The 26,930-nt window shown below is 36.0% G+C and overlaps 2 protein-coding genes across 11 annotated transcripts in view; both read right to left on the bottom strand.

Moving 5' to 3' along the window:
* Window positions 1-11,359, bottom strand: part of Il20rb (interleukin 20 receptor subunit beta) — a 40,255-nt gene extending 28,896 nt beyond the window's left edge. For all 4 annotated transcript variants that reach the window (XR_013436533.1, XR_013436534.1, XR_013436535.1 and 1 more), the window contains exon 1: window positions 1,615-11,359. Coding sequence is in view for 1 of the 4 variants with exons in the window: in XM_078043374.1 (XP_077899500.1) it covers window positions 1,615-1,654 (40 nt within the window). In the remaining 3 variants the exon portion in view is untranslated. The remainder of the gene's footprint in view (window positions 1-1,614) is intronic.
* Window positions 11,360-11,509: 150 nt separating this feature from the next.
* Nck1 (NCK adaptor protein 1) overlaps window positions 11,510-26,930 on the bottom strand; it is a 72,204-nt gene continuing 56,783 nt past the window's right edge. For 6 of the 7 annotated variants that reach the window (XM_078043368.1, XM_078043370.1, XM_078043369.1 and 3 more), the window contains 2 exons: window positions 14,196-14,908; window positions 11,510-12,198 (listed from right to left, as the gene is read on the bottom strand). In XM_078043368.1, the coding sequence (XP_077899494.1) occupies window positions 12,004-12,198; window positions 14,196-14,908 (908 nt within the window). In that variant the 3' untranslated portion in view covers window positions 11,510-12,003. Of the gene's footprint in view, window positions 12,199-14,195; window positions 14,909-26,290; window positions 26,446-26,930 lie in introns of those variants that run through there. The other variant, XM_005327051.5, reaches the window with a different exon arrangement.

Below are 26,930 nucleotides of genomic sequence, written 5' to 3'. Positions count from 1 at the left end.
TCAAAGTGATTTTGTTTGCATCATTTTAGTTAACTCCTCCACACTTCAAGGTGACTGTGATAACCACTTCACATGTGAGAAAACTAAAGTTATATGATCTTGTCACTGAACAAGGGAGTGATAAAGCAAAAATTCACACTTCTAAGTCTTTTTGACTCTGACATCTTTTGGTTTCTTTTTGTTTATCTGTAAGTCTGTAAGTGTCAGAAGAAAGCACTTACCCCCAGGTCTGTTTGAAACAGGAGTTTTTAAGAAAAGCCTCAAAAGACTGAATTCAATGAAGAAAATGTCAGGTTAAAAAATGCTAACTTTTCTGATTGTCATTTGGCCTCCCATCTTCTGCCTTTGGCAACTTTTTTGTCCCCAAAATTAAACAATCAAACAACTAATTTACCAAACAACCAACATACTTGATCTGTACTAGGGGTTTGGGGGACACCAGAAAAGACATACAGGTTCTTCTGTGTTGAAAAGCAAAGCAACCTAAGGAAGCTAGAGCACATGGAGTCAAGTGCCAAAGGACAGAGTTCTGGGAAATGTCTGCAGGGAAAAGGATCTGCCTGGAATGATGATGGGAACATGGACTTGGGATGGGGAAAGGAACTGGAGGTAGTGCTTCTGGTGGGAAATTATATATAAAGAACAGGAAGAGGAAATCAGATAGAATGTACTGACTGTGAAGGCAGCACCTCCCTGCAATCCGCATGTTTTCAAAGAGAATGAGAATCAAATAAATACAGGATGGGGTCTGAATGTACTATTATGAAAAATGGAGATGCAAAATTTGGACGTCCTGTGCTGTACAACTGAGAGCTGTGAAGGATTTGGGTATAGGAAAGAACACTAAGTTGGATGTTTAAACCAATTCTAAACATTCTGATTTAAACAAACTAGAATATTAGTTCTGTGTTGAAAGAAACAAACCAAACCAACCAACTAACTTGAGACTCCCACTGACATCACAAAGTGACTGGTATTAAAATTAAAAATTTCTCTTAAATGCAGTTTGACATGGAGAAATACCAACAGCTAAGGACCAATAAAGCAGTTTTTGGACCAATAAAGCAGGTACATACATGCAACCAGGAGTGGAGTAGAGAAAATGTTGTAATACTGTAAGAGAAAATTCCCCAACCAAATATTTTCTAAAATGCTATAGAATACCTTTTCTGCAATGACCAAGAAAGAAATCCAATTTTTGTAAGGCTTGTACCCCAAATTTAAGTTCTCAAATTGTCTATTCATGTGTTTTGTTAGAATCCTTAATTATGTTACTTTAAAAAGCATAGATAGACTGAGAATTCCATTGCACCTTGTAATACCAGGTAATGAGATAAAAAGCAAAATGCACAGAGCTATGCCAACTTTTAGACTATTTTAATGAAGTCTTTCTAGATAGTTCTGCAGACACTTAAGAGAGAGGTTTCCAAACATAGTGCAGGACTTTTCTTTGAGATGTGGGGATGCTGATGTAAGAGGTGAGAAACCTTTTTAAAAACAGACATAAGATGTTCTATACAGGTATTGCAACCCCAAACCCTGGGAAAGTATTTTTCACCTGGGAAAGTATAATCCAAGGCCCAAACAACCAGATGTATTTTAATTCATACTTACCTGTGAACAAACATGGAATCAAGGCGTAGAAAAACCACATGATAAAACTTGTCCAGATTCCTTCTAGAACCCTAGTGAAGGGGTTTGGCAGACTTAATTTGACCTGGAATGCCTTTTCCTTCCAGAGTGAAGCATTCTGTTCATCTCAGCCATCTTGCTTCTGAGCAGAGATTGGAGCTGAGGTCTGAGTCACAGTGAAGCCTGAATTGTTCTGAAAAGAGGAGCTGGTCCAAACAGCTCAGAAGGGGCGGGCTCTGCAGCACCCTCCTTTCTGCCCAAACCCAGATATTGCATCAAGGGGAGTGGCCTAAGAGAGTTCCAAAGACAAGGTAACTCTTAAGGAGCTTGAGAATCTGCCTAGGGGAGTTATCTGGACCACAGGCTCTGTCTTGTAGGCCCCTTCGTGTCCCAAGAGGTCAGTAAGTAGGCAGGATTTTCTTCTCCCCTCATCCAATAGCTGTCTTTTTCCAAGTCTCCCTTCCTGTGCGTTCATTCAAGCTGGGTACTGATTAGCACTTTTTGCTAATACTCACCTCAAAAAAAATAGGGAAGTTAAAAAAAATCAATACTTTTTTAAAGGGAAAAAAGAATATAAAACTTCATATTTACATACATTTGCAAAAAAGAAATTCTAGAAAGAGATATAAGAAACTGACAAGATTGGTTACCTCAAGGCAGAGGGACCACAGAAGTGGCACCTAACTCATAGGGCTATTTTGGGAAGTAGGAAGTTGGAGGCAAAAAATGGGAACAAGACTCTTTACTGAGTACTATACCTTTTGATGAGTGAATCATGTGAATGGATTATTGAAAAAGTAAAATCAATTTTGAAAGTTAGAAGGAAAACCTTTTAACAGAGTCTTAACTCTTCAATGAGTTTAAACACTCTAATGTGCAAATACCGTAGTGGAATAAACATGAGTTTTACAGTAGAAGATATTTTGGTGTCAGTTTCACAAGTTCTTTGCAATTTAACCTTGGGAAAGTCATTCAGATTCATTCAACCAAAGCATCCACTGAGGGCCTTTTACGTGCTAGATCCTGAGAATTCAATAGGTCCTGCCTTCAACAAGAACCTCCCAAATAGTGACAATGCCCAAGCAAATAATTATAAATCAATAATGAAAATTCAGTGACAGAAATATTCATAAGGAATATAGGAGCACTACAGAGAAAGATCTAATCCAGTCTGTGGATCACAGAAGGCCCCTTGAAGGAGGTGACTTTGAGGTTATTAAACTTTGGGAGGGAAAACCAAAACCAAACAAACAAAACCCAGAAAAACATTCAGGCACTGTGACTAGGAAACTGGAAGAAAATTGGTGCAAATGGAGAACAAAGTTGGAGTCCCAAGAAAAATAGTTCTCAAAGACTGAAACAGAATTCCAGAGTTTTCCATGTCTTGTTGAGGGGCTTTGAGTTTATCCTGAGAATAGTAAAGGTCAAAGGGTTGAACGCTCAAATCTGGCCATAATATTCTCTATATTTGAACTCTTAAAGTTTCTGACTAGGGTGGAGAAAGCAATGAAGGAGGCCAGATTGGAGGACCAAGGCTATCAGTCACCTAGATGAGAGATGGCCAACATTAGATCTCTCTTATCTGTGGAGAGAAGTGAGCAAATTCAGAGGAGGTAGAATTTCAGCTCCTAGATATTTGAGAGGATTGAGAGCCACAGAAGCAAAGTCAAACATGACTTACAGGTTCTGTGTTTGAGTAACTGGGTGGATGTCAGCACCTCAACTAAAACAACAGAGGAGCAGAGTGGGGTGGGTCAGGGCAGGCAGGGTTGAGTTGGTGCAAGAAAAGCTTGCATGTGTTCAACTTGATACACTTGAATTTGAGATGCTTATATGGGCAGAAGTCTCTAATCTTTGTCTCAAGGTGATAGTAAGCTAGGCACGGTGGTGCATACCCATAGTCAGAGCTACTCAGGGAGGCTGAGATGGAAGGATGGCTTGAGCCCATGAGTTCAAGACCAGCCTGGGTGATACAGAAGACCTTGTCTAAAACAAAAAACTTCCAAATCAAGCCGATGGGTGTCAAGGGTATGATAGCGTCTCCCCTGCCTCTGGCATTCATTGGTAGTGGGTAAGATCATCCAAGGAAAATGTAGATTCAGAAGGGTTGTGAATGTACTCCTGAAGACCACCCACATTTACAGACCAGGGCAAGAATAAGAAATAGGGAAATGGGTTGGGGCAGGGGAGCGGGTCAGAGAAATGGTCCTAGAAAAAACTGTGGTCTGGAATCAATGAAAGATGAAGTGACTATCACAGCACAGTACAGAAGAGAGGACCAGTGAGCTGAACATCAGAAAATGTCCCCTGGATTTAGCACTGCAAATTCATTTGTAATCTCAGCAAGAGGTGTTTCAGTGGAGGCCTTAGATCAGAAGCTAGATGGGTTGAGGAACAGATATGGTTCTCTTTTGATACAAAATAGAAAAAAACCAATTCCATAAGCCCCATGTTTTTCTTTTCATTTATAAGTACAATAATGGCTTGTATAATAGTGATGGGGCATATAAAAGAATGCAGACAAAATCCATTGGCACAGTGCAGGGAACAGAATAGGCCTTCACAAGTAGTATGTTCCATCATTTGATGTTAATAAGCATACATTAAGGACTCTGGCTGGCTGGCCCTTTGCTGGCTGCTTCTCTTTGGGTTTACCTCTGGAACAGCAATATCTCTGGTTGGAGATATTTACCAGGAAGTGGTAAAATCCAGGCTCCTCTACTTACTTATGCTGATTTAGGCAAGTCATTTCAACTATCTGCCTTAGAAATCTCTAGATTGGTAACAATTATAGTGGCACCTAACTCATGGGGCTATTTTGAGGACTAAATGAGATAGTAATTTAGAACAGGACTTGGCAGAAGGGTGTACAATACTAGCTGAATTATTATTATTTTTTCTTTTTTAACTGCACCATGATCAAGAACATTTGGTGCATGATTCCAGCACTGTCAGTAGTCACTACATCTTGGCCCTGACCTCTGGTTACTGGCATCTTGCACAATCCTTCATGGCTCTTCCAGCATCTGATCCTGTTCTGTCTTACCTTTGGGTATGAGCACATCCCAACTTGGAGTGCTTTGTATATGCTTCATACACGGCCTCAATACTTGTCTCCAATCTTTATTCTCCCAGTTCTGGGTTCCCTGATTTCTTTTTTAAATCCAGGAAAAAAAAACCTTAGCAATATAAGTGAATGTGTACTAGATATCTACTATCTACCAGGAATTGTCCTAAGTACTTCCCATACATTATTCACATTTCCCATTACACAACAGACTTAAGGTAAGGTTGGAGTCTCAAGACACTGGGTTCAGAGAAATTGGCTTATTATAGATCACAAAGCTAGTCAGGATGCAGACAGGAAATCCAATTGAAGTCTGCCAAACTCCCAAGTACTTTTCATTCACCTTAACAAAGGAGTGCTCGAAATGTGTCTGAGGGGCACAGTTTAGTGAGTGAGGCATGAGTCTACTTAGCAAAGTTTCATAAACAGGCTTCAATACAGTGCTCCAAGAATATATCCATCTAGGTGTACTGATAGGGGAAAAATGTGGGAGAATGACATGAGCAAAGTGCAAGGATGGAACAGTTGAGAGGAAAACACACTGAATTAGAGAAGGATAAGAAAAGGAAAGGTACTCCAGTGCCACAAAAAATACAATTTTTAAAAAGAGGTTAAGTCATCAATGTTGTGTTCACCAAACTTGTAGATTTTAAGATGGATAGTTGGTTCTACTTCCAAGACAACCCTGCCCAGCACTGCCATGCTCTTGATGACAAGCACTGTCTTCCACAGAGCTGGAGAATCATCCATGTTTAAGATATTTGCTGTAAGAATAGACTGATTTCTTATCATAAGCAGGTACAGTCGAGAAATGGACTTGTTTCCTAATACACTTTTTGCCACTTAAATTTTTGAAAGTTAATTATGGAAGGAAAAGCAAGCAGGTAAAAGGTTTTTCTGGAAAGGAAAAGAGGCTGAGGGGGAGGAAAGAAAACTTAATGGCCAAAGAGACTTTTAAACTCCCAGTGCTCTGCACAGGGGAAGGATTAGAATGAAAATACCTACGATGCAAAACTGGAGTTACATATTCTTACAGCTGTCCAGTCCAGGACAGGCCTTGGTGCCAAGGCACAGACCACATGGTTAATTACTCCATTCCTATAAACTTCCCTTACCCTGCCTACCATAGAATAGTTCCTCCCCCAACACCAAGATCCCTAAATATTTAGGTCCTATTTTAGCACACAGAACATGTAGTTGTAACGACTCCTCAATGTATTTTCTTTCTTCTGGAAGTAAAACAGGGAATTTAAATAGTGAAATTCCTTTGTCCAGACTCTTAAAATTCCCTAGAGGTCTATTCCAGGTATAGTTTCTTTTATTTTTTTGAAATATTTATTATTTTTAGTTGTTCTTGGACGTAACATCTTTATTTTTAGGTGGTGCTAAGGATCAAACCCAAGGCCTCACACATGGTAGGCGAGCTATCAGTGAGCCACAATCCTAGCCCCTCCAGGTATAATTTCTACACCATTTTCCAGCTCTAATTCAGAACTCATGCATCCTTTTTTAACCTCATCTGAACATACTTCAGGTTTTTCAATTTCCCTAATATTTACTGTCCGGCCATCAAGAATTTAATTTCCCTTGACTTCAATTCTTCCCTCAGGATGTGATCAAGTAAAATCCTACATCTAAAACTGCCCTCCTTTAACCCCCCAACTCCTCTTAAGATGGTGAATGAGGGTTTATTCAGAGAATCCCTTTTTGATTAAAATTTCCAAATTTAAATTTTAAAATGCCATTTTAATCAATTTAAATTTTTAAAAACCAGAAACAGTGACCTATAAATCATGATGATAATGATTGCTATTGCTCTATTTCACTCATCACTGGTTAATCCTTCTGTTAAGCAGAGCACACAATATGCTCAAGGGTCAGTTTTATGAGACCTCCTTTGATCATCTTGTACACATTAACAACCTCAATCTTAACTCTACAACCTCATCAACCTGTTCTATTTTTAATTCAGAGCTCTACTCCATTAAGCACTGCATCATTGAAACATAAGTTTTATGAAAGCGCTATCCATTTTCTTCACTACTATTTTGCTAGGTGAGACTAACCTGGCAGCTGAGCAATCAAATACTCAAGGTGAGTTAGTTGGATGGATAATATCTCTGAAGTTATTTAAATATACACACATGCAATAATACACACACAAATAGCCCATCTGAGGGATGCCTCCAATGACTTAACTTCTTTCCACTAGGTCCACCATCTCCCAATAACCCTGTGGGCTAGGGACCGCGCCCTCAACATGTGAGACATTGAGTCCAACAGTTCAGAAATACTTTTTTCTCATCTTTACACCAAGTGATTATCATAACCCTTGGTGAAATTACCATTTATTATCTACTCTAGACTAGAAAACATCAAAACCAATTTGTTTGACATCATTTACTCTAGAGAAGTCATGCTCATTCAGGGGTTATTAATTTCCTTCAGAAGTGCTAAAAAACATCAATTTTATAACTATTCCTGTGTTTTAGTCTATATTTAAGTGGACAACTCTTAATAGTCATTTTCTGGAATCATCCTTTTATCTCCATAATTTTCCAAGGCTATCTGCCAAAATTTCTCCATAGTCTATGATGTAAATTATCTGAGCCCAAAAGATTATGTAAAGCAACTAAACATATTAAGACATCTACTTTAAAAGGTCTACTTAAAATGTTTGTTTTCCTGTCTGAAAGTCATCATTCCAAGAGGTACAAGAAAACATGGAAAGAGGAAATTGAGTATTGTGACATTTTAGTTAAAAAATATATTAACATTATTTCAAAAGAATAAGTTTTACCTGCACTTTAAGTAATTTTGAGAGCAAACATATAAAAATCAGCCAGTCTAGCAGATAAATATTTATGTAAACCACTGTAGGCATCAGACTAATTCCGAAATACCTGATGTGATGAAAGTGCTCTACCCAGCATTCTCAAAAATACACTGGTATAAAACAGGGCAACTGAAATGCCTCCTCCTATTCTTCAAAATCTGCCAAGCACAGCATAGGTTCTACTCATTAAACAAGTCTTAGCAAATTGTGTATACTTTCAGATCAAAAGAGAAACAGAAAAGTAAACTAGAAATAGACAATTCCTCATTTAGCTGGTTTAGATCATGTAACAGCAAGAAATTAGGGTGTGGAGGATTCATATTTTGCTTGTCTGTCAATTTTTTAGAATAAAGCAAAGGTGAGTCACATGAACTTTTAAACATCAACAAAATCAGCTTATCAGGAGAGAAGCAAGCCAATACTTCCTACCTTGCAACAAAAACTAATAATGTTTTCCCCCAGAATCAATAATTTGATGTTTTAAAAGTACACCAGATGCTGTCCAGAACATAAAATGATATCATCTACCCTATATTGAATATCCCTTTAAGAAAAAAACGACAGCATACACAAGGCCCAAGGTTCACTCCCCAGCACTGCCATATAATATTTTTTCTAAATTTAAATATTATGTATATATTTAGAAAAATGTAAAGAACTCTTATCTTCTAGCAAAGTATTTAAAATGGAAAAAGTCAAAGCATGAGTAATTATACACAAATTTATTGGACAATGCAGAAGTGTTTCTAAAAAATGAAAATTGCAGGATCCCAAGTCTCAAACTCTTCAAGAAACAGAAAAAATGAAGAGTAACAGTAACTGAATTTGGAAACTGAACTAGATAGGTAGGGAAAGGGGCTTTACTATTTGAATTTTTCACCATTCACATTAGTAAAAAGAATAAGGGGGGTTCTGGAGTTGTGGCTCAATGGTAGAGCACTTGCCTAATGTGTGAGGCACTGGGTTTGATTCTCAGCACCACATAAAAAATAAAGGTCCAACAACACATAAAATATGTTAAAAAATAATAAGGGGACCACCTGTACTGGGTTTCAGCTGATTGCTATTAGGGGAATTGAATTACAGTGATGCCAGCTTCTCATTTTAAAGAAGGAAATGTTGAATTTTATGTGAAACCCCCCACTAAAAAAAAAAAAAATGTGCTATTTTCTTTCTTTTTTCCTTAGAGATGGGATTTTAGTATGTTGCCCATGGTGGGCTCATAGGATCTCTTGCCTCAGCCTCCTAAGTAGCTGAGGCTACAGGTATGCACCACTCTCCCATGTTTTGTTCTTTTTTATATATACCTTTATTGTTATGTGGTGCTAAGTGAGGATCAAAATCAATGCCTCACACATGCAAGGCAAGCACTCTACCACTGAACTACACCCGAAGCCCCTCATTAATTCTTTCAAGCACTGTATGGTCGACTAGTACTCCTATAAGGCCACTATGTTTGGTTAAAACCTGAACAAGGCACTCTGTCAAGACGAGGGGATAAAATTCTGGATTTCTTTATAGGAAGGGGCTGGGCCTGCTGGGAGAAAAAGGTGCCTTTTCCTACTTTTCACAAAGGAACTACATAGACAGTGGCAATCTTGTTTCTTTGTTACCTTTGGATAACATGACAGAGCATTACAGCTAGAAATAATTCATATGATATTTATCTAAAAGGATGACCTTATTCTAACAACCCAGGTTGCTCAACTGCTAGGCCTTTTTATCCTTCTGGTAATGGCAATAGATTTGCACTCACCCTTCCTGCTTTCTGCGAAACAGTCTTTAATACCACTAGCTACATGTGTGAACATATATATCCAGCTGAATCCTAAGGACCTACAAACAAATAAGGGTTACAGCAGCAATAGCCTTTCTTCTTATTATTAAGCTCCTTCCTCGATTTTGGAAAAGTTATTTGTAGAAGTGGGTTGGGCAGGGCTACATGTGTTAAGTACATTTAAATTTGATAACTAATCACCTCCTATATGATAGAAAACTTCACTACTTTTCCTAGGACATTCCTCCTAGTCTAAAAGTAGCTCAGAGCAGTACTTTCTGATACACACACCACCAGTCTGGGTATGAGGAAACTTGGTTCCTAACACAAATCCTATTATTACCTAGCTATGCAGCTGTTTTGTAAGGTTGTTCCAATTCCTAAAAAAATTGCTTCAAGTAAAATTTACACTTATAAAAAGTCATTGTCGTAAGATTAACAATGAAGTTCAAAGTACTTCCCAGTAAAGCTTCTATCCCTTAATGAGCACACAATAGGTATTACTGGCACGTGTTACCTGGGAACTCTACATGGCATGGGAACATGTACCTTGCTTCCAGGGCTACACCACTTCTAACTACTTCCTCAAAATCATGCTCTATTAATATCAGTTCAGTGGGGGATTTGCTATAAATAGTTGATATTTGTTCATACAAATTGTTCCTGTTAAAATTAAGCGTTCATCTTCATTTTTCATAAGGAAGAGTTGGTAGAAAAAGAGAAAGCATCATTAAATGTTAAAAAGGATGTTTACTACCTAGTCATTCTACTCTCAAACTGTTTTCCTCAATTTATATTCATGTGATTTTACAGCCAAAAAAGCATAAATAACTTTTATTTACGTTAAACTTATCTAATAATTAATTTAATAAAGCACTGAGAAAAATAATATGAACTAAAAGATTTTAAGAACAGATATACACCATTGTCTTAATTATATTTGCTGACTTCTGTTGCTTAGTGGGAAAAGCCAGGGCTGCCACCCAGTGGCAACATTAGTCTTTAAATGATTTTAAAATTTAAATAATTTTTTAAAAATATACATTTCACAACTTAAATTTTACCATCAATAACTCTGATGTATTATCTGTTTGTAATAACAGAAAATGGAAATATTCATATACTTAGGTAATATAGGAGAAATTTCTGAAAATATGACTTTTTAATGTTTCCTAGTTATGTGCTTTTAATAAGTATTTTGAATTTAAAAAATGATGGTTACTTTGCTTAGTAAATTTTCAGCATAATGAGAAGTATGACCACAAAATACAATGGTTGTTTCCTGTGGCCTACAGCAGTGGATTCAATACTTTACAGAAGGGCTGGGGTTGTGGCTCAGTGGTAGCGCCCTTGCCTAGCACGCACGAGGCACTAGGTCCGATTCTCAGCACCACATACAAATATATAAAATAAAGGTTCATCAACAACTAAAAAATATTAAAAAACAAAAACAAAAAAACTTTACAGAAGCCTGTCATCCATTCACCTAAACTACAACTTGTTAAACAAAAATAAGACTTTAAAAATAATGTAATTTTATCTAACCATAAGCACATTCCATTTCCCCCCCTCAGGTTTATATCAAATTTAGTGTCTCTGTCAATAAAACTCAAAGCTGAAAAGAGGAGGTGCTTGGGGAGCAGCTTAGTAGTATAGCACTTGCCAACATGTATAGAAGGCCCTGGATTTGATTCCAAGCATGGAATTGGAGTGAGATGGAATGGACATTGAAAGAAGGAAGTAAAAATAGAAAATACTGTCTCTTACAATGTATGTTTGGAGAGGAATAAAACCAAAACGCCCTACATACCTTATTGTCTCCTATTTCCCCAAAACTTGTTCATAATTTATTTCACACAGGCATCAATATAACATGTTCTAATACAAGATACTTTGGTAAAGTAACACTAGGAAAAAGAAAGTAACACAGAGCAGCCATTTATATTTTTAAAAGCTCAGTATCTCAGAGACTGCTTTGGTCTTGAGTAACAAGAAAAAAAAAATCAAAGAAAATTCTTAAGAATCAGTGATATTTTTTGTTTCAACAGTTGTAATTAAAAATTATGTTAAGATGTTTCTAACCCATGCCCCATCTGTTTCATAGTAGAGTGAAAATAATGAATGAACTTTTAAAAATAACAGCATACCCAACATACTTGGTATTTACAATGGCTTGTCACAAATACATACCTGAAAATAATTTCTAATTTTCCATTTATTATTGCTATTTTGTCACAGAAAAGATTAACACTCTCCAAGAAATTTATTTGAGCATATGCCATATATAGATATAATTTTATATGAAGAGAAACCATGGCAGAACTAATGGGGTGCCTTTACAAGGAAATCAGTAATGGGAATAAAGAAATTCTTCCATATAAAGACTTCTGATCTGTATTACTCCTTTTTTTTCCTCCAAAATATAAAACCTTAATATTAGAAGCAAAGAGAAACACAGCAAAGAAGGAAACAGTAAAATAGAAGACCAAGGATAAGAACTGTTCTATGCAGATGCATTGCATACGTAGTATATAATGTATGGGCTGAGTTATAATAAAAATACTTATGTATTATAGTCAATTCTGAGAGTTAGAAACAGCAATTTCCAATCAAGCATGATTGGACTGACACTTCCTGTCTTCAATTACATGATGAATTAAAGCTGAGGAGCAGTCATTTTGATCAGCAATATCATGATAAATGCTTGACAAGATATAATTTTTCTCCTTGTTCACTTGTAAAAATTGGTGCCTTTTTGTAATGTTCTACAAGTTCTTCCATGGTGCTGAATTTACGCTGCCCAATGCAGTAGACAGTCTCTTTTAGTTGGACTTTAAAATGCTTGTTTTTCCCCTGTGCTTTTAGTGATACTGAGAAATCATTTGGCTAAAAGAGAAAAAACAAATAATAGTCAACATTTTGAAAGCCATATATTTGCATTTTCATATTAAACTAATAAACTGCTAAACTCCAAGTGCTTAATAAGTACAAGGCACTGTGCAAAATTTTACATTATTTCTTTTACCTCTTAAACTCTTTTTACAGATGAGAAAAATGAGGCAGAAAAGCCAACTTGCCCAATTTCACCCATTTAGGTAACAAAAGAGGACTCAAAACCATGCAATCAAGAGTTTCTGAACATCTTGTTGTCCACAGCATAACAACTACAGTAAATCTTTTAGTTTAATATCTGAGGCACAATAACTGTCTTCTCTTCAGGCAGTCTACTGAAGAAATACAGGAGAAAAATCTCATACATCCACCCCATCTCCTTTCAATTTGTAGCTAATAGTAGGTGACGAAGAGGTAATACTCTGAAGTCTCAAAAATAAAAAAAACAAAGTGAGTGAGAATCAGTCTAAAGTCTAATGGAAGGTCACAAACTCAAAAGCCTACAAGGGCCAAAAAAGTAATGTAAACAGGTGTCAAAAGTGGATGGACAGAGAGAATGACAGTGTACAGGCCAATCTAAAGCAGACACTTGTCATCTGTGATTGTTGTCCTGTAAAACAATATTCAATGTTGGCAGGTCTCATCATCATAAAAGAAAATTATGAAGTCTGGATTCTTATACAAAATATACCTATTCAAGACCTCTACCTTAAAAATTATATTGCTCAAAATAATGGTATATTTTGCCTTATATCTAGCTCTACCCACAAGGAAATACATAGTATTCTATACTCAAGTTCATTCTTTTTTAATTAGTGGGTTTTTTGTTGTTAGGTTTAAAAACAAAAGCAAACACCAGCCAACCAAACAATCTTCTGAAAAATCTGTATCAACATTGGAAGCCTCTTTTTATTCCCAAAGTTTCAAACAGTGGGCCAGACCAGACATCTGGCCACTACTCTATCAATCACCTGATCTTCTGAAGGGTTAGGTACAAGCCCCATCTCCCGGAACTTCCCTAAGGAAGTTCAAATAATTTTCTTTTCTCTTTCAACCTTTTATATAAATATACCTTCTTTTTTGTATAAATTATGCTCAACAAAGTCAATACTAATCATGACTTGCTAAGTGGAAGAATAGTGCTATCAATTACCAAAGGAAAAGAGGTAATTTTTAAGGAAAATTAGTGTCATCAAATTTTAATATGTAAGACAATACCAAAAGAGACCAAATAACTATATTCTTCCTCAATTTTTATGGTTTTATAGTTTTATCATTTTACTAGTACTGTAATATACTCTTTATTGCAAATGTATTTCTAACAGTGTTAAAATAGAATTTTTTTGCTTTTGTTTTACTGTACTAGAAATTGAACCCAGTACCTCAAACATGGTAAGAAACTGCTCTACCAATCTTTTAACTTTGAAACAGGCCTTCCTTCCTAAGTTGCTCAGGCTGGCCTCAAACTTTTGATCCTCCTGCCTTAGTCTCTCCCCTAGCCATTGAGATTATAGGTGTGTGCCGCCTCATCCAGCACTAAAATAGATTTGTATTTTAATTTTCAAATAACCAATATGAAGAAACTTAAATATCAATTTTTAAACTTAGGGAATTTCTATGTTTTAAAGACTACAGTGATTATTTTCTAATATATTGCATCTGATAGCAATTTAAGAAATATTTTCCTGGTTTTATCTACTGCATTATTCTACTTTAAATGAAGATGTCAATGTTTAATTTTCTTCCTTTTTCTGTTTAATGCAACAGAACACATTCCAGGAACACCAAATCAACACAACTGGACAAGGCCAAATAAATTCAATATAATATCACTGCTATAGCTATGTTTTATTCAAGATACATGTAGTTAGAAAAAACAGCAACTTTACCTTCAGAACATTTATGCCTAGGTCCCAGCATACAAATTCTCTTTATTTATTTATTTTAATAACCACAGCTCTGTTTCCATTTACCTTTGAAAATCAACTTACCGAAGATTCACTATCACGAATGAGGAAATCCCCTTCATGCCCTCTTTCATTTAATGCCATTTCTGCTTGATGCCTGGTGACTTTGCCATAATACCAAGGATTGCCAGCAAACTTTCCAGTGAGTGAAGGCCTAATGTAATCACACTGTGGAGGTGATGGCTCCAAACCTGAGGTTAATGGATTATTCTGCATAATGGTAACATAGTTTTTTGGTACCAGACCAACCATTCCATTGATCTTCCTGCATTTCCACCATTCTGGGTCATTTTCTGGTTTTTCAATAACATCCATTACATCACCTTTCTCAAAATTAAGTTCTTCATCATTGGATGAGCTGAATGGGTAAAGAGCCTGTACCACATGCAACACTTGCCCACTATTTAAGTTATTGACAACTGCTGCTAATTTCTCTGACAGAGAACCCACATGGTCACCCAAGGGACTGTCACCTTCTTCAGTTACATAGTTTGAAGGGAACCATCCAATTTGTCCATTGTAGCTACCCCGCCACCACCCATCACTGCATTTCTCCATGACGATCACCTTCGTCCCCTTTATCAATGATAATTCATCCTCTCTCTCAGCCATGTAGTTAAATTTCACATAGGCAGGCATATTGAGGTCATAGAGACGTTCCCCTGGGTCAACAAAGCTATCATCAGCAGGAGATGCAGAATCTGGAACACTCGGTTTTCTTTTCACTTTTCCAATGCCTGTTTTAAAGAAGAGAAGGTAATAAAAATGTAAGTGACTACCAAAAACACCAATTTATTAATTATTTAAAAAGAATCCTAAATTCTATGTAGTTTTTTTGTTTTTTAGTTTTAAGCCTTTACATGCAGATAACAAATGTCTGTGTAGCATAAACATATTTTTGGAAATGAGATAAAAATTCTCCTTTTCTGGCACCAAAACAGGCTGGCAGACCAATGGTACAGAATAGAGGGCACAGAGACAAATCCACAAAATTACAACTACCTTATATTAGACAAAGATGCTAAAAGCATGCAATGGAGAAAGGATAGCATCTTCAACAAATGGTGCTGGGAGAACTGGAAATCCATTTGCAACAAAATGATTGAATCCCTTTCTCTCACCATGCCCAAAAATCAACTCAAAATGGATCAAGGAGCTAGGAATCAAACCAAAGACTCTGCATCTAATAGAAGATAGTTGGCCCTAATCTTCATCACGTCAGGGCAGGCCCCAAATTTCTTAATAAGACACCTATAGCACAAGAATCAACAAATGAGATGAATTCAACTAAATATTTTTTTCTCAGCAAGAGAAATAATATGTGAGGCAAATAGGGAGCCTACATCCTGGGAACAAATCTTTACCCCTCAAACATCAGATAGAGCTTTAATCTCTAGAGTATACAAAGAACTCAATAAGTTAAACAACAAAAAACAAAAAACCCAATCAACAAATGGGCCAAGGACCTGAACAGATACTTCTCAGAAGAGGATATACAATCAATCAACAAATACATGAAAAAAATGCTCACCAACTCTAGCAATCAGAGAAATGCAAATTAAAACTACTCTAAGATACCATCTCACTCCAATAAGAATGGCAGCCATTATGAAGTCAAACAGCAATAAGTGCTGGCGAGGATGGGGGGGGGTATACTCATACATTGCTGGTGGGACTGCAAATTGGTGCAGCCAATTTGGAAAGCAGTATGGAGATTCCTTGGAAAGCTGGGAATGGAACCACCATTTGACCCAGCTATTCCCCTTCTCAGATATCCCAAAGACCTAAAAAGAGCATACTACAGGGACACAGCCACATCAATGTTTATAGCAGCACAATTCACAATAGCTAGACTGTGGAACCAACCTAGATGCCCTTCAATAGATGAATGGATAAAAAAAAAAAAAGTGGCATTTATACACAATGGAATATTACTCAGCACTAAAAAACAACAAGATCATGGCATTTGCAGGGAAATGGATGGCATTAGAGCAGATTATGCTAGGTGAAGTTAGCCAATCCCTAAAAAACAAATGCCGAATATCTTCTCTGATATAAGGGGGGGTGACTCAAAATGGGATAGGAAGAAAGAGCATGAGAAGATTACCACTAAATAGGGAAGAGAGATGGGAGGGAAAAGGAGGGAGAAGGGGAATTGCATGGAAGATGGAAGGAGACCCTCATTGTTATACAGAATACATGTATGATGTTGTGAGGAGAAAAAAAAAGTGTGTCACATTAGATTGGGTAGAGAGAAGTGATGGGAGGGGAGGGGAGGGGAAGGGAGGATAGGAAGAGCGGCAGAATAAAGTAGACATTATTATTGCTGTATGTATACAGGTGACTGTATGACCAATGTGATTCTGCAACCTGTACAATCAGAAAAATGAGAAATTGGGCTGGGGATATGGCTCAAGCGGTAGCGCGTGCTCGTCTGGCATGCGTGCGGCCCGGTTCGATCCTCAGCACCACATACAAAGATGTTGTTTGTGTCCGCCGATAACTAAAAAATAAATATTAAAAGATTCTCTCTCTCTCTCTCTCTCTCTCTCTCTAAAAAAAAAAAAAGAAAAATGAGAAATTATACCCCATTTGATTCAAATGTATGTATTGTCAAGATCATCGTACTGTCATGTGTAGCTAATAATAAATAAATAAATAAAATTGTGATACAAAAAAGAGAGAGAGCTCATGTATAATGACATAATTTGGTGTGAACATACTTTATATATGGAGTTACGAAAAAACAGTGCTGTGAATGGATAATTATGAATGTAATGCACTCCACTATTGTCATGTAATGAATGAATGAATGAATGAATGAATGAATAAATAAATAAATAAATAGATTCTCCTTTCCTAATCACAGATTTAATCTCAGCTATGTGACGGTTTACCTTTTCATCTTGGTTCCTGTCAAAGACCTGGAAGCAACTACATAATTATAAAGTTGTCATACATTAATAGACTTCCTCTTAAATGTTAATATACATTACTTTTTCTCATAGCTATAATCTAAGCATAAAAAAGGCTCCACCAAACTCATACTAATCTCATTAACCTGGATTTTATAATTAGCTGTATAAACACAAAAGAAAAACTTAAGTTAGAACTTAATATGCAATATAAAATTGTAGTGAGTGATGTCTGAGTGGGTAATCTTCTCATTTGCTTTTTTAGTTCCCAGAACCAGCAAACTCTATCTCATATTTATTTTAAAATGATGTATTATTTACTTTTTTGTCTCCCTCCACCCATTCACATGTAACCTCCACAAGGGCAGGGAATTTTGGTTACAGACATAATTCCAGGGACCTTATTAAATACTCAAAACTAGCAGATATTTATTTATTTAAGAGAGAGAGAGAGAGAGAGAGAGAGAGAGAGAGAGAGAGAGAGAGAGAGAGAGAGAGAGAGAGAGAGAGAATTTATTTATTTATTTATTTTCAAGTTTTCGGCGGACACATCTTTGTTTGTATGTGGTACTGAGGATCAAACCCGGGCTGCACGCATGCTAGGTGAGCGCGATACTGCTTGAGCCGTATCCCCAGCCCAAAACTAGCAGATATTTAAACTTCTAAAATTCCTTCCTACTGTCTCAAAACTTTCTCATTACCCTCACTCATTTTCTTCAGCCAAGTCCCTAAACTTTGGTCCTTTTGAGTTCAAAATACAACCACTCCTCTTTTGAAACTCTTTGACATCCTTGTTTCCATCTTATTCAATTTTGTTAAGTCTACAAACATATTAGAATCTTCTACTCCAAAATAAAGTCACTTCTGCTCACAAACTCTTGAGAATCTGATTCTTTATATCTGCCAGTGCTATCAAAATTACCCAATTAAAACATTATGAAAATTGTGCCATCACCTTACTGCCAAATCTGAATCTTTTAGAGTCCCCAGTCTTCTCAATATCTTCATGCAGCAACCAAAATCATAGACCTCTCTCTCCAGTATGTTTTCTTTCTCTGAACTTTCCTCTGAGTATCCTGTTCTCTCTCCTGACTACTTACATATTCTTTTTTTATTTTTAAAGGAAAAGCATTCTTTTTTTCTTAACCTTTATTTTTTTAATTTATTTTTATGTGGTGCTGAGGATCAAACCCAGTGCCTCACACATGCTAGCCAAATGCTCTACTACTGAGCTGCCCCAGCCCCTACTTTTAAATATTCTTGTATAGCCTGTGTGGGTTCCTCTAAACCTTGCTATTATGATGTACTTGTGTGTTTTCCTTTATATGAAAGTGAAATTCTCGAGGATAGAAAACTAAATCTTATTCCCTTGTATCTCCAATGCTTGGTAGTACCCACATTAGTAGTAGGAACAAAGTGAATTTTTACTGAATAAGTAGGTGAATAGGGTAGGTTCCTGGGTTAAAAGTATTTTCCAAAATGACATGCCTGGCCTCCCCTCTATTTCAAGGAAATTATACACTCTTCTATGTAGAAGATGCTCAGATATATTTGCAGCTCTAAGCTCTTTCTGGAATTCAAGCACCAGAATTCCAATTGTCATTAGATAGCTACAGATTATATTAGCATCTCAAACCCAGTACTATGTCCACATAAAAATAATCTCTTTTATACTCATAAATCAATTTTCTCTCCTCTAGTTTTCTGACTTTTGGTTAACAGTTTCATCATTCTTAAAAATTTCTACATCAGAAGTAATTATCACAGTAGGGAACTCCAGGGCTCCCACTAAATACTATCAGAATTAACTTTTGCAAAACCCTGAAACTTATTAAAAAATGTATAAAAACTAGGGCAAGGATTAGTAAAGCAAGCTAATGCTGTGTGCTGTGGGTCATATTAAAATGCCTGCCTACCATTCCCCACACTCCAAGTCAGTATAAGGCTGTAAGGGCACCAACCTGCACTCCCAATGCCTGAGGGAGTGTCACAAATTTTTAAACAATTGTGATTGTGGGTTTCAATTTGTCAGGCAATTCCCGGAAGAACTGGCACAATGGTTTGCCTTGGGTTTGCCTTACTGGAGCATTCCCAGGGTTAGGGTGTCTTCCTGGGTGGCTTTTACTAAATCATTGCATTGATTCAGCAGCCTGCAGCAAGGAACAACAATTGAAACAAGGAACAGACAGATCACAGAAAGCCTGAGAAGGAAGATGATGGGGAAAAATATACATAGAACAATGAGGGATTTTTTAAAGCTCTTGTAAATACTAGATGTTATGGTTTGGATGTGAGGTGTCCCCCAAAAGCTCACATGTGAGACAATGTAAGAAAGTTCAGAGAAGAAATAATGAGAGCCTTAACCCAATCATTGAATTAATCACTTGATGACTGAAGGAAGGTGAGGCGTGGCTAGGGGGAGGTGGGGCACTGGGGGTGTGGCTTAGAGGAGATGGGGGCACTGGGGGTGTAGCTTTGGGTGCACAGTTGTATCTGGCAAGTGGAGATCTCTCTCTGTTTTCTGATGGAACCACTTCCCTTCACCACACTCTTCTACCATGATGTTCAGTCCCACTTTGAGCCCTGAGGAATGGAGCCAGCTGACTATTGTCTGAGATCTTGGAAACCATGAGCCCCCAGAATATTAAGAAAATTCCATGTATAATGGCATTTAGAAGAATAAAATAAAATAGAAATAAATTTAGCCTAATAAGTATAAATTTACACAATTATAAAATACTGCTGAAAGAAATCAAAGAAAACTAAATAAATAGACATCCTGATGCTAAATTTCAGATTTGGCAAGGGACTTTAAGTAGCCAAAACAATCTTGAAAATGGAAAAGGTGAAAGACTCATCAGTTTTGTGCTCAACTTACAACAAAGCCAAAATAATCAAAATAGTGTTGTGCTAAGATAAAGGCAGACAGATGAACAAAACCAAATTTTGAAATTCCTGAAACTCATCAGCTATGGACGAGTTGTTTTTGTCAAGGGCACTAAGACCATTTGATAAGGAGAAAGAATAATCTTTTCAATGAATAGTACTGGGGAAAATCCATATACAAAAGAATGACACTGGACTCCACATCATATATAAAAATAAACTCAAAATGGACCAATGACCCAAATTTTTTAGAGCTAAAACTATAAACTCTTAGAAGAACATACATCTTTATGATTTTGGATTTAGCAATGGATTCTTAAGTTATTGACACCAAAAGCACAAGGAACTCTCCCTCTCAAAAGAAAGAAAAATTATTTTCTTCATTGAAAATTAAAAACATTTATGCACAAGGATACTTTCAAGAAAATGAAGCCAGATGTTGTGGGGCATGCCTTTAATCCCAGTTACTCAGAAGGCTGAGGCAGGAGGATGGCAAGTTTGATGCCAGCCTTAGCAACTTAGCAAGACCCTGTCTCAAAAAATAAAAGGTCTGGTGGGCAGGCCATTGATAGAGTGCACCTGAGTTCAATCCCTAGTATTGCAAAAAACACAACCTACAAAAATAGGTTGTATGTTATAATTCTGATTAATAGTCTAGAGCATAAAAAGAGCTCTTAGAAACCAAAGATAAAAACAATTAGAAAAGGATACACAAGTAAATATTTTTCCAAATAAAATATACAAATAGTCAATAAGCACAAAAAAGTTGCTGAATAGCATCAATCATTAGAAAAATGCAAATCAAAACCATGCAATAACTTCATACCCACTAGGATGGCTATAAACAAACAGATAAGAAAGAGAAGTGTTGGAAAGGATATAGAGAGACTGGAACCCTCTCACGGTGTTGGGTAGATGTAAAATGATATTACAAGAGTCAATTTCACAGTTCCTCAAAAAGTTAAACAATTACTATATATTCCAGCAATTCCTTCCCCAGGAATATACCATCAAAGAACTGAAAATAGATATGCAAACAAATACTTACATATGAATATTCACAGCATCATTAATCATAATATCCAAAACACGAGAACTTGAATTTTTAAAGAGTACAATTCAGTGATATTGAAGAACTTTAACAATATTATATTGTCCAACAGATAAGTAGAAAAACAAAATGTGACATCGATCCATAAAATGGAATATTATTCAGCAATAAAAGGGATGAAGTACTGATACATGGATTAACATGGATTAACGTTGAAAGTATTATGTTAAGGGAAAGGCACGAGATCATATATTGTACAGTTCCATTTGTATGAAATATCTGGAACAGGTAAATTCAGAGAGACAGAAGGCAGATTAGTGGTTCCCAGGGGCTAAGAGAGAGAAGGGAAGTGGAGAGTGACCGTTTAACAGGTACAGGGTTTCCTTCTTCAATGTTGTTTTGGAATTATAAATAAAAGGTTGTTGATGTTTGTACTCGATATTAATGAATTGCATATTTTAAAATGGTTAATTTTATGTTACATGAATTTTACCTCTTCTCTTTTTAACCCTTGTACTCTAATACTAAGTTATATCCCCATTGCCCACCCCTACCAAAATTTTTTAGGTGTCTTAAAGCAAATCCTTAAGAGTTTTCTTATCATATCTCCTTAGTATCAACACTGATTCCATTACTGTCCTTCTAGTTCAGGCCTATTATGTAGTACATGACCTTCAATACCCTTTAAATGCCAGCAATTTCCTTCCTAATCTCTCCCTAATTCAACCCATCATGCATCCACATCAACCAGTCTAATCATTCTATAAATACAGTTACAATCACACTAATACCACTGCTCAAAAGTCAGCAGTAGGGCTACAGATGTAGCTCAGTGGCAGAGTGCTTGCCTAGCATGTGTGAGGCCCTGGGTTCTATCCCCAGCACTCTAAGTAAGTAAATAAGAGAAATACTCTGCCTAGAGTCTACTGCCCTCTCTGTAGAGTGTTCTCAACCTTCCTTTCCAGTTCTATGGTACAAACTATTTTCAAAAAGCATAAATGTTGAATCAGCCTTTGAGTTTTAATTCCAGCTCTACTACCTAATTAACTATGGGATCTTGAGCATGTCATTCCACTTTTTCTGAGCTTAGAAATATAGAAAATGCCACTTATCACATAAGAGTGTTGAGAGTTGAATAAAATAACACACAATAACTGTATAGTAAATACAGCAAATGTTAAATAAAAGCATATTTCTAATAATGCTCTTCACTAAATCTTAATGAAAGTGGGCTGGCTTTAAATTCCCTAAAATGTTTCCTCTCTTCATGACTTAGTTTACCCTGTTTGCTAGTTTCTTTCCTAAAACCTCATTAAAACTCCAGTCTCCCAACTCATAGTCATTCAAAAGCATCATATCAAATAATAACTTTATTATTAATATTCTTGCTCCATGTTTCTCAATATCCTTCATTTTCCATGCCTACTCCCAATGACATGTGTTAAGCTCTCCTTTTTTTTTTCAAATATGCTAGCACCCTGTATTTCTGAGGCACCTGCATTACAGACATTGGTCTTTTAAGTCCATCTACTAGAGCATAAGCTTTCCCGGAAGAGTGTTGTATGCCTGGTTGATCTTTTGCATTTCTTATACCATCAGCGTCTGCACACAGCAGACACTCATACTACATGTTTGTTAAACGGAATATGGGTATACAAATACAAAAATATTTTTCTGAAAATGAAGACTAGTGTAGAAATAATTTTTAATTCTGAAAGAGATAATGTCTAAGATGAATTATATATGATCAAGAAAGGAATGAAGAATTTTTGGACAAATCCAACAACTAAAATGTTACGTGAGAAAACATCAGGAAGAGCCTATTTTACTCTTAGAGGCCAGAAATATTTCAAGAAGAACATAAACTTAGAATATTTGTTTTCTATACAGCACAAAACTCTGTGATGTCTTCAACCTCAGACCCATTTCTCCCTGACAAAGACACTACAACTAATTTGCCACAGGAAGCTATCAACCTCCTCAGGGTTACTTAAAACCCATGCTCGTTGAAGGGTCTGGGGCTTGTACTTGATGTTTTTCTGCCTAAAACACTGCCCATCCTCATTCTTCAAGTAGTAGTCTAGATTATCTACTCATTGAAGATTTCTCTCTCCCCCTGCAAAACAGTTCATATATTATTCCTTTGTACCATTACTATTCTTTATATTTTAACTGGAAGACCCCCTATATAACATTATTTGCTTCCTTGAGGTCAAACATTTAATTACCTTTCTATCCTCTATCCTGTGTCTGACCCATATTAAATGTTCTTTAAATGTTTATCATGTGAATAACTGAAAAAATGCAAGCATACTGGTAAGCAATTTTTGAGAAGGGTCTGTATATCAGTCTTTATTTCCACTGCTAGAAAATGATGGAACTTCCAATCTCTCATCATCAGAGTATTTCACAAAGCTGAATAAACAAAATGTGTTAGCATCTCTCAGCTTCTCAATTATGTTATAATCAGCAACAATTAGATCTTTTCACAACAGGTCTTCCTTCAATCAATATATTCTCTTTTCTAAATCCTTCCCTGTCTTGTTTGTTCAGGCTACTGTAACAAAAATATACCATAAATTGGGTAACTTATAAACAAGTGAGATTTACTTCTCACAGTTCTAGAAGCCAAAAGTCCAAATTCAAGGCACTGACAAACTATATCTAGTGAGAGCCTGTTTCTCATAGATCGTACCTTCCTTTAAATGGCAGAAGGAGCAAACAAGGTCCATTGGGCCTCTTTGATAAGGTCATTAATACCATTCATGGCAACTATGCCCTGATGACCTTGTCACCACCATTTAACACTATTACATTGATGATATAAATTTCTGAATATACAGCCTGGTTATTGTTAGCTTTGCTTTTGAAAAAAATAGTATTAGTACAGCCTCCAATCTTTTCCTCGATACTACCTACTAAGAGTCTTACTTCTCTATTTCCATAACAATGTTTCTAAACCATAACAATGCATTATAAGTTCCTCAAAAGTTTGTAAGAACCTGGATAAGCACTGTGAATGCTTCACCTTATGTAATAGCCATTCCTATTCTAAGGCAAATCTTTGTACCAATAACTCTTCCTCATGTACCTGGTTTCTAAATCCTTGATATACTGGATGCCAGTATTTGGTAGTATCACAGTTTCTCAATAGCATTTTTAAAGTGGATCTATCCAAGTGGATAAACGACATCATGCTTTAATTAGCTAGCACACATAAAAGGGAACCATTGCATCCCTTCACCCGAGTATCTCTATCATGGACTATGATGAAATTTTAGCACTTAACATTACCACAACAGCTCTTACTAAATCTTTACTCATGTAAACTGCTACCAGGCTAGGGCCTCACCAATCTTAGTTTCTTGTAATACTTACTGTTCCAGCATCAGGTCTTTCTGGCTTGAAGCATGTCATTTTTTTCTACATCTCAGTCTCTGAGTAAATGTTCAACAGAATGGGTCCACAGAAAGTATCACTTATGCTTTTTCAAATTCCTCAGTAAACTATTATATGTTCTTATTTTGCTACTTCTTTAAGACCAATTTCACCCTCATGGATTTCCCCTGATTCCTATGATACACATAAGACCACTTAAATTGTTTACCAAAACTGTAAGACTTTTAGAGTTAGAAGGGACTTTCCAGGATCATCTAGTCTTGCCTAACTCTATTTACAAAGAACAGGAAATCAGAAAAGTTTAGTTACATACCCTAGGCTAGTAAGTAGTTTATCTGGGGACAGAACTAAGGAATTCTAAATACAAGTATGTGATACTCTTTCCATTACAGGCTTTCTTGTATTTTTATTTATTCTCTAAATGAAATAAACTATTGTTTATTATTATTTGTTTTATCTAAAACAATGTTCAATTTTTGTTTTAACGAGTATTCTGGTTACCACTCAAAGAGAGCACATATCCTGTTTTCTTTACTTATTTAAGTCCGTTCAGGGAATAGGTGAATGGATAACCTATCTCTACTCTGAAAAGCTGGCAAAATAAGCGGAAATTTTAAGGTGCCACAGGGATTGAGGAAAGGAATATTTTGGCTACAAATCTTAGATCCTGGCCCTAGGACTATAAATACATTTAAGAATAACAATTAACTTCCTAAGACTCAGACAAGAGAATAATTTTATAATTTTATTAATAAGATGATAAATATTAAATCACTGTATCACAATAATTTTTATACCATTTCTGATTGATTTATGGTCAACATTACTTATGACCACACCTACATATAGAATCCATTGTATTGATAATAACTAACAACTATCATCTACCTCCCTATCAGAAAATAAGCTGTGTAAGAGTTAATGTTAGTTTTTCACTCTATGATTTTTGCCTGCTTTGGGTAGACGTGCATAAATATTTTCATAAATAAGTCCTCTGAAAAGAAAACTAGTCCCAAATCTGGAAATGTACAGATCTAAAAAAATGTAATAATTCTCCAAAAAGTAAACAGAAGTTATGAGACATTCCACAAAAATACCTCATGTCCTAGCCACCAAAGCTAACAAAAGAAATAAATGAATCCTCATATTAAAATTATAACATTCTTTTTCAACAAAGTGCTTACTCCTCTTTGTTTTGCCCTTTTCCCTGGAATTTCTCGTCAGGTTACCCTTTGTTTCCTTAGATTCCTTGTGCATAAGAGACTTCTACAACAACTCCTCTGTTCATTTTTTAGAAATACCAAGCAAATAGTCAAGGAGATCTAATAAGTTCACTCCTAAGGATCATAAAAAGATTATCAGCAGACATACAGACTAGACTTTTTAAGTTAGTACTAGTATTTTACTAATGCTTTTACTAAATGTTACTTTACACAGTTTCTACAAAATCTAGAAGTAGCAAAACACTATCATGTTATTAATTCAAAGGATGAGGATACAGAAATTTGTTCACCCGATCGCTTTTTCTAATGTTTTTAGTATGTTTACAATTGATTTATTTCACTTCAAATGTCTGTGCTAAATTGAAAATTACTGAATTAGAATTAACTGCATCAAATCCAAAACACTGGATGTCTTTTTCCTATTTGTTAAATTTTCAGACCAAAGCGTTTTAAAATTATTTTATTTAGCAAGTCAAAACTAATTCTTGATATATTACCATCATTTAGCTTACATTACATAAACAATACTAAGTACTAACTTATATAAACCCAAGTTGTTTCCATAGTCTCCCTTAAATTCACAAAAGTGAAAACTCTAAATCAAAAACAACAAAATTACAGATTAAAAAAAAAAGAATAACTTACTGAAAAACTCTTTAAAGGTGTTTAACCAATCCATCTGAATAAAAATCCTGTGTTCTCTTTTGTAAGTTTGTTAACACAGCTCAGGATAATTCTCAGTCAGCTTCCTGGTCTGTTCTGCAACACTGAAACTTCCCACACCCAATCCATGTGACCTGGCTGACACCCAAGCAATAGAAAGTTTTTCTGAGGCTTCTCTCTTTCCAAAACCCTCCCCCAACCCCAAAGTAGAAAAGAAGCTATAAAGCAAGTAAATCATCATGGCCAAAAATGTGAGCTTATTATTTACAATTATTTTGGAAGAAGAAACATTATAACACATATATATTTTTTAATAATTAAAAATATATTCACACATTCATCCTTTTGTTTCCTCCTTTTCCTTAACTCCCAAACATTTTAACTAACTAGTCAGACTAGTATCTATACTAGTATAATCACTTTGAAACAAGTTAATTATATGGGACATTTAAGTTACCAAAAAGGGGTGCAGGGCTGGGGTTTAGCTAAGTGGTAGGGCACTTGTCTAGCATGCATGAGGTCATGGGGTTTGATCATCCCTCATAGCCACCCCACCAAAAAAAAAAAAAAAAAAGCCAAAGGGGTGCAGAAACTCTTGAAAAAAAGGAGAAGGCAGACAGAT

This window comes from Ictidomys tridecemlineatus, chromosome 3 (genome assembly GCF_052094955.1).
Source record: "Ictidomys tridecemlineatus isolate mIctTri1 chromosome 3, mIctTri1.hap1, whole genome shotgun sequence".
Classification (NCBI taxonomy): domain Eukaryota; kingdom Metazoa; phylum Chordata; class Mammalia; order Rodentia; family Sciuridae; genus Ictidomys; species Ictidomys tridecemlineatus.
Note: the sequence above shows the minus strand (reverse complement) of the source record. Positions and strands in the feature narration are given on the sequence as shown.